This window comes from Dasypus novemcinctus, chromosome 23 (assembly GCF_030445035.2).
Source record: "Dasypus novemcinctus isolate mDasNov1 chromosome 23, mDasNov1.1.hap2, whole genome shotgun sequence".
NCBI lineage: Eukaryota > Metazoa > Chordata > Mammalia > Cingulata > Dasypodidae > Dasypus > Dasypus novemcinctus.
Window position 1 is genome coordinate 7,359,806 of NC_080695.1, and position 7,797 is coordinate 7,367,602.

Here is a 7,797-nt window from a genome sequence, read left to right on the forward strand (position 1 = left end):
CGGGGACCCCCGAGCCCTCCCCATGGGGTGTGGAGCGTGCCCACCGCCGCCTCTCACCGGGCTCCGCCCCGAATCCAAGCCTCAGGCTCCGGGGGGTAAGCCACAGTCAGGCGAGATGAGGGCGCCCCGTGGGTGCACCCCCTCCTCTGTGGCAACGAGGGTGCCCCTGCCCTCGTGGACGGGCCCTGCACCCTGCCTGGGCAGGTGGGCCCCTCTTGACAGCACATGCCCAGAGGCCAGGGTCCCGGCCACAGACCCACGGACGCGGGGGGGTAGAGGGGCACGAGGCCTCCCGCGACGGGACCCCCCGGGGCCACCCCACCGCCCGCTCCCACCCAGCAGTTAGAGACGGGAGCGGGGGCCGGGCCAGGGCGGGAGCCGGGCAGCACCGCGGCTAGGGGATGCGCCTCGCTCTTCCGTTTAAAGAGGACTTATTTTTCTTTTAACACATACATAAAATGTGCCATTGTAACCGTTTTCAGGCGAACAATTCAGAGGCATTAATCACATTCGAATTGCTGCGCCACCATCACACCGCTTTCAGAGATTCTCTCCAGCCCAAAGGAGACGCCGCGCCCCCGAGCCGCCCCGGGCCCGCCCCAGCCCCGGGCAGCGCTGTCGTCCGCCTCGTGGAGCGGCCTCTTCTGGGCGTTTCACAGAGGCGGCGCCGGGCAGTGCATTTCCTGTGGTGTCCCCTCCACTGGGGACAGGGTCTCGGGCCCATCCACCCCCTGGACCAACTCTGCTCGCCTCCCTCCGGCCGTCGTGTGGACGTTTGCTGTTGAGGTCCGCGGGCCGCTCCTGCCTTCCTGACTTCCCGCCGGGGTGGATATGAGCGCGGGCCTCCAAGGAAGGCTGGACGTGCCTGCTCGCAGCGCTCCAGGGCACGCAGCCCGGACTGGGGTGGCCAGGCCTTCTGGCCATCATGGTGAGCCTTTTGAGGAACCCAGATCAGAAAATGGGGAGAGAGACCGTTTTCGTGGCTTGGAAGACTCAACACTGAGAAGATGTCACTTCTCTCCAAATTCATCTACAGATGCGGCGCAACCCCAGTGAGAGCGCCCACCGGATTAGCTGTAGAAATTTTTTTTTTAAAGATTTTAAAAATTTGTTTCTCTCCCCCCCCACCCCCTGTTGTCTGCTCTCTGTGTCCATTCGCTGTGTGTTCTTCCGTGTCCACTTGCATTGTCAGGCGGCACCCGGAGATTGCGTCTCTTTTTTGTTGCATCTTGCTGTGTCAGCTCTCCGTGTGTGCGGCACCATTCTTGGGCAGGCTGCACTTTCTTTCGTGCTGGGCGGCTCTCCTCACGGGGCGCACTCCTTGTGCGTGGGGCTCCCCTATGCGGGGGACACCCCTGCGTGGCAGGGCACTCCTTGTGCGCATCCGCACTGCGCATGGCCAGCTCCACACGGGTCAAGGAGGCCCGGGGTTTGAACCGCGGACCTCCCATGTGGTAGGCCGGACGCCCTAACCACTGGGCCAAGTTCACTTCCCTCTTCTCCCCCATTTAAGAGGACAAAGACCACAGCCCGAGGGGGGAATTCGGCTCTGCCTTTCCACAGCCTGTTAGGACTTCTGGCCCCTGAGGGGCGACGAGGACCCACGTCTGGGGCTGTGTGTCTCCAGGCCGAGGTCTGAGCTGCATTCGCTGCTGCTGCTCTCTTTAGGCAGAGGGTTAGATCTTGTCTAATAAACAAGCAGTTTCCAAGCCAAAAATAAAACAGGCTAGACCAGACTAGACCGAGTCCCTAGTTTAGAGCGGGGTCTGGGCCCTGGCGGAGGGAGCGGGGGCCGCGGCTGCGGCGGCAGTTTAAGACCCCCCGGCTGTTTGGGAGAGTCACCCCCCAGGTCCCCGAAGCCCCCCAAGTGGAAGCTGGGGGAGCTCAGCACAAGGACGTAGGCAAGCGGATCCCTGAGCACGGATCCCTGAGCGCGTGCAGCTGAGAGCGCATACCTGAGCGCGCATACCTGAGCGCGCATACCTGAGCGCGCATACCTGAGCACGCATCGCCAGCTCACCGGGCTCCCGTCCCCACGTGCCCCTCACCAGAGTCTCCACCTCCTCAAGAGGCCCCCCTGGAAGGAGAGGCCCCCCAGCTCGTGTCAGTCCCCCTGGAAGGGAGAGGGGCCCTGGCGCCGTCACCTACTGAGCACCCCATAATTTCCAGGGACGCCAAACGAGGGAGACAGCCCTGTTCGAGCCAGCTCCTCTGCCCCACCCCTCCTCTGTGACCCTGAGAATAGGGCCCCGCCCAGCCCAGCCGCCCAGCCCCCCACCCCTGCCCGAGCCCCCCACCCCTGCTCTTAGAGCCGCTCCTCTTCAGGGGGCCTCGCTGGGACCCGCTCCTACGGCCACGCAGGCTTCACTGTGGAAGGTGCAGAGACAGAGCGCGAGCCACAGGGCCACGGAGCCACTGCACTTGCGGCCACCGTCACCTCCCATGCTCCTGCCCCCTCCATCCTCAAGTCTTCCTTTAGCCTCTGACTTTGCTCTTTTTCTTTTTAAAGATTTATTATTTTATTTATTTCTCTCCCCTTCCCCCCACCCTGGTTGTCTGTTCTCTGTGTCTATTTGCTGCATCTTCTTTGTCTGCTTCTGTTGTTGTCAGCAGCATGGGAATCTGTGTTTCTTTTTGTTGTGTCATCCTGTTGTGTCAGCTCTCCGTGTGTGCAGTGCCATTCCTGGACAGGCTGCACTTTCTTTTGCGCTGGGCAGCTCTCCTTACGGGGTGCGCTCCTTGCGCGTGGGGCTCCCCTACACGGGGGACACCCCTGCGTGGCGCGGCACTCCTTGCACGCATCAGCACTGCGCATGGGCCAGCTCCACATGGGTCAAGGAGGCCCGAGGTTTGAACTGTGGACCTCCCATGTGGTAGAGGATGCCCTAACCACTGGGCCAAGTCCACTTCCCTGACTTTGCTCTTTCTAGATGCTTCCTGCGATGGAACCACACCACGTGCCCTTTTGACCTGGCTACTTTTCTGCTCCGAGTCTCCCAGGTGCACCCACGTCGCACCAGAACCTCAGGCCTTCCGTCATGCAGAGGGGCCCCAGTGGGACCTGACGGACCCCTGCCCCGCCCTGCCCTCTCGGTGGCCCTGCCCCACCCCACCCAGCTCACATCCGTGGACCCCGTGGTGTCTCAGCCCACGTGTGGACAGCACCGTGCCGCTCTCTGGCCTCTGCAGGAGCCTGCAGGGGCTCGCCGGCCCTCGCCGCGCCCTCGCCCGCCCTCGCTGCGCCCTCGCCCGCCCTCGCCCCTCACCCCTCGCCGCCCCCAGGGTGCGCCGGCTTAGGCCGCGGCCGCCCCCACATGCCCGTCATGACGGTGCTCCCGCCGCTGCACACCCCACCTCGGCCCCACACCCCGCGTAACCCGGGTCTCCCTGCAAGCCCCAGGCCAGGACCCCAGCCTCCCCGCGGCCTCCGACCTCTGACCCTCCACCTCTTGGTTATCATGGGCCCGTCCCCTCCTCATGTGTCCAAACCATCCTGCAGCCCGACGTTGCCGCCCTCGGCTCCTCCGGTCCCTGCGCCCGTGGACCCCAACTCACCACCCTCCAAGGACAGCCCCATGGAGCCGAGCGGCCGAGTGAAGGAGCCCCGGCCACGTGGCCACCAGGCCCCCGCGCAGCAGGGCCCAGCGATCCGCCACCCGCCGCCCCCGGCCCACGCCTGGCGTGGCCTTCTGGCCTCCACCGGGGCCACGCGCCCAGGCCCTCCCCGCCCGGCCCTCCGCCGCTGCCCCCGCCCTCTGACCCTCCAGGACCTGGGCCAAGGGTCGGGGGCCCGTGTGCTTGGGGCAGGGGCCTGCGACCACGGCCCCTCGTGGGGACAGTGAGGAGGAGGCCGGCGGGGCTGCGCCCGCGGAGGAGAGTGGCCACCGAGTCGCGACAATGGCGGAAAGGCTGGAGGGCGACTCCCTCGCGGGCGCCGAGGCCTGTGAGGAGAGGACCCTTCCAGGCTCTGGGGCCGAGGGCCCCGGGTCCCGCCCGGCCAGTCCGGGGACAGGAGGGGGCGAGCAGAGCGCGGGGCGCGCTGGCGCAGCATGCCAGGACCGCGCACGTAGTTCCCAGTCCCAGGGCCTGATCCGCGCCCCGGAGGGCTCTGGGGCCGCCGCGTGGAGGACAGAGTGGGGGGTTCTTGGGGGGCAGAGCGGATGAGGGGACACGGATCCCCAGGCCCCCACCATTAGCAATGGGGAGGCTCGGCCACCCGGGGCAGGGCCAGAAGGGGCGAGACGCCGAAGCCCCGGGGAGCGAGTGGGGCTCGCGCTGCCGAGCGGTTGGTTTCATTCTGGTAAATGAACGTACAACGCGCCCTTGAACCGCTTGGGCGTCGGCTCTGAGGAGGGTGTCGCACTCACAGCGCCCCTGCCCCCGCTGCCACCAGAACCTTCCACCCCAGACAGCAGCTCTGCCGCCCCCCACCCCGGCGCCTCTGCCCCCCACCCCGCCGCCTCGTCCAGCGGTTCCGGGTCGGGGTCCTGGAGGCTGACCCGGGGCCTGCCCCTCTCACACCTCACGTCCTCACACGGGCCAGAGCCGCCCTCCTCTGACCGCGCCGCGCTGCACGCACGGGCACGGGGCACCCCCTCGACGGCTTGGCCTTTCGGACGGCGAGGAGTGCGCAGGGCCGGGCCGGCCTCGGGGTCTTGTCCTGCCTGCGGGGGAGGGCGTTCGGAGGAGGGAGGGGGGCGCTGCCCCGCGAGCTCCCGACCCCGTGATGGCGCAGGGGGCAGAGGCGCGCCCTCAAGGCCTGCACGGCGCCCGGAGGAGGGGGGCGCAGGTCTGCCCCCACCGGCCGCAGGAGCCGCTGCGCACGCGGCCCCATGCCGCCGCCATGAGGGGTGGGCGGCCCACAGGGTGGTGGGGGGCCGCGCCGGCTCGCCCTGGCCGTCGAGGCGTACGGCGGCCCTGAGCCTGGCCGGGAGCCCTGCCGGCGCCTCGCAGCCCCCGGGGACGCGAGAGTAGCCAGGGCGCCAGGCCGCGGCAGCTGCCGCCCTTTGACCTGTGCAGCCCTGGCCCGAGCGCCGGTCCTCTCGGGGGGCCAGCAGCCACCGTGGGGCTGCGGCGACACAGGAGGCGAGCATGTCCTCGGCAGGCGGTGGGGACCCCAGAGCGTCCTGAGCCGCCTGCGGGCACAGCCTCCGTGCAGGGGGGTTAGGGGTGCCGAGGTCTCCCCCAGCCCCTGCCACTCGGGGGGCCGCCGTCAAGGGGGAAGCCGCCCGGGCCACAGGCGGAGGGCCCTGGGGCCGCAGCTCTGCCACGGGGGGCTGCCACCCCTTCCCACACAGGAAACTGTCGCCCCAACCAGGCCAAATCCCTCCAAGGCCGCCCTCCCAGCCACGGGCCCCAGCCTCCTGCAGGTCAGGAACGTCGCCTCTGCCCAGAAGTCCTCCAGGCTGCACCCTGTGCCCCCCACCGCCGCCACAGTCTGGGTGGAGCCGTGAGGACGGCCCCCCTGGTCACCCCACCACAGCTCTGGGGTGCGGAGCCTGGATCTTGGGGGTGCGCGGGGGACCTCCAGAACAAACCACCGGTGCCCAAAACAGCGGGGCCCCCACGCCACGCTCTCGAGGGCACCTGGTCCCATGAGGAGCAGACACGTCCACGCGAGCCCTGCCCTCCTGCGCGGGGGTCCGGGGCGGTCCTGGGGCTGACAGCTCCTCCCTCCCGCGGAGGCTCAAGCCCGGGGCTGGAGAAGGTGCCCTCAGCAGGCAGAACCCCCCCACCCCCCAGGCCCAGCCCCCACTCAGGATGGGTCCCGGCGCCAAGCGGCAGGTTTCGGGGAGGGGTCCTGCCTTCCTCCAGGAGCCCCCACAGCCAGCCGCAGGCGTCGCCACAGAACCCCCAGGCGGGGGTCCGGCGCGGCCCCGCCCTGCTCGCCCCACAGGTCCTGCTCCCACTGCTGGGGGGGCACAGCAGGGGGCAATCCCCGAGGAGTCACGGACCAGTGCCTGGGCGTGGGGGTTTGTCGTGGAGGAGGGCACAGCCCTGCCCGACCCCCCACCCCGTGCGGCCCCTCAGAGAAGGGCTGCGGTGCGTTTCGTCCACTGGGGGGTGACCCACCGGGCCGCAGCCTGGGCGAGGGCATGGGCAGGCGGGTGCTGGCGGGTGGGCTGTGCGCCCCGAGCCGGCTCTCCTGGGCCTCCGTGCCCCCGGCTGTGAAATGGGGGTCTGGGGGATCAGGCAGGACCTGATGTCATGGGCGAGTTTAGAAGTGAGCCCCGACAGAAACGAGGGGCGCGGCGGGCACAGCGGCTCCCGGGGGCCTGAGCCGCACGGCAGCCCCGTGTCCACCCGCAGGGCAGGCGGCCGGAGGTGACCGTGTCCACAGAAGCAAAGGGGCCGCTCGCGGGCAGGGAGCGGGGGGCGGCGGCCTGCGCAGCCCCTCTCTGCAGGGCTGGCTTCCGGAACAGGTGGAGGCGCAGGTCTGGGAGGCGGGGGGGGGGGGGGGGGGGGGGGGGCGGCCCTGCTGGCAGGGGCCTAGCGGTGGCGCCGCCCACGGGTGCTGCGGAGGAGGGGAGCCCGGGGCCTCGCAGGGGTCCTGCAGGCCCTTCCTGCCCCGGGGCCTTGGGCACCATAACTGTTCCCAGCGGCTCAGGCCAGCAGCCCCCAGACCCCTGGGGGGCCGGGGCACCCACCTGGGTGGCACGAGCAGGCGTGCCCAGGGGGCTGTTCCTGCCCTCCCCCTACCCCTGGCCAGCTCAGAGGCAGGTGGGCGCCTGAGGACGCGGCTTTGCGTTGAGCCCGCGCAGGACAGTAGCCCGGGGGAGGGGAGCACCCGCCGCCCCTGGAATCCGGGCTTTGGAGCCACCTGGGCCGAGAGCGGTGAGGTCTAAAGTCCAAGAGACGCTGGCCGGGAGGGTGCGGCCGCGGGCGGGCCAGGGGCGCCCACCGCCCACCTGCCCGGGCCACCGCCCGGCCGCCAGGGCTTCCCACACCTGCTCCCCCCGGGCGGGGGTGGCTGCGGGCGGCTCCCTGACGTCACCTCCAGGTGGCGGGGAGCAGGTGGCCCCCAGCTCGGCAGCCCGGGCGGCGGCGGTCCCCTCCCTGCGGCCGCCGCCGGTTTCCTCTTTCTTTGCGGAGCCCGAGGTTTCGCAACGCCGCGGCGGTCCCGGGTGGGAGCGGGACCCGCAGGCGCGGGGGAGGGGCGCGAGGCGACGCGGCCGCGGGCTCGGGGCCCCGGGGAGGCGCCGCAGGTGCAGGTCCCGCCCGCGCCCCCGCGGGCCCGAGCGAGCGGCCCCGGCCCCCCGGCCCGGCCCGCGCCCCCGCCCCGCGCCCCCGCCGCGCCCCGCCGCGCCCCGCCGCGCCCCCGGCCCGGCCCGCACCTACCCGGGGCGCCGCAGTCGGCGCAGCGCGCGTTCCCGGGCCGCTGCAGCAGCTCCAGCAGGGCGCCGCGCCGCTCCCTGGCCATGGCTGCCCGCGGTCCCGCCGCCGCCCAGGGGTCCGCGGCCGCGCTAGGGCCCCGCGCAGGCCGCCCGCCGCCGCCCCTGCGCCATCCCCGGCTCGGCCCCGCGCCGGTTCCGCATTCCTGGCGCGCCGGCCACCGGCCCCGCCGCTCGCGACGCCGCCCGCCGAGCGTGTGTGGCGCGGGTCCGGGGCGCACGGCGGCGATGCCCGGGCGCACGGCGCGGCCCGCGGGCGGCCCCCAGCGGCCAGGGCGGCGGGCGGCCGCCTCCTCCCCGCGCCCACCCCGGGCGCGCCGGCCGGGCCCGGGCACCAGAGGCTGGGGGTGGGCTGCGCCCTGGGGCCGCCCCCCCATCCGAGCGCAGATGCCCCCCGCCCGGGCTC

At 71.3% G+C, this 7,797-nt stretch overlaps 1 protein-coding gene across 2 annotated transcripts in view; it reads right to left on the reverse strand.

The window, feature by feature from the left end:
• The window catches only part of ADAP1 (ArfGAP with dual PH domains 1), a 42,562-nt gene extending 35,002 nt beyond the window's left edge, over nucleotides 1-7,560 (reverse strand). The window contains exon 1 of one of the 2 annotated variants that reach the window (XM_058285681.2): nucleotides 7,339-7,560. In XM_058285681.2, the coding sequence (XP_058141664.1) occupies nucleotides 7,339-7,420 (82 nt within the window). In that variant the 5' untranslated portion in view covers nucleotides 7,421-7,560. The remainder of the gene's footprint in view (nucleotides 1-7,338) is intronic. The other variant, XM_058285682.2, reaches the window with a different exon arrangement.
• Between the last annotated feature and the right edge of the window lie 237 nt (nucleotides 7,561-7,797).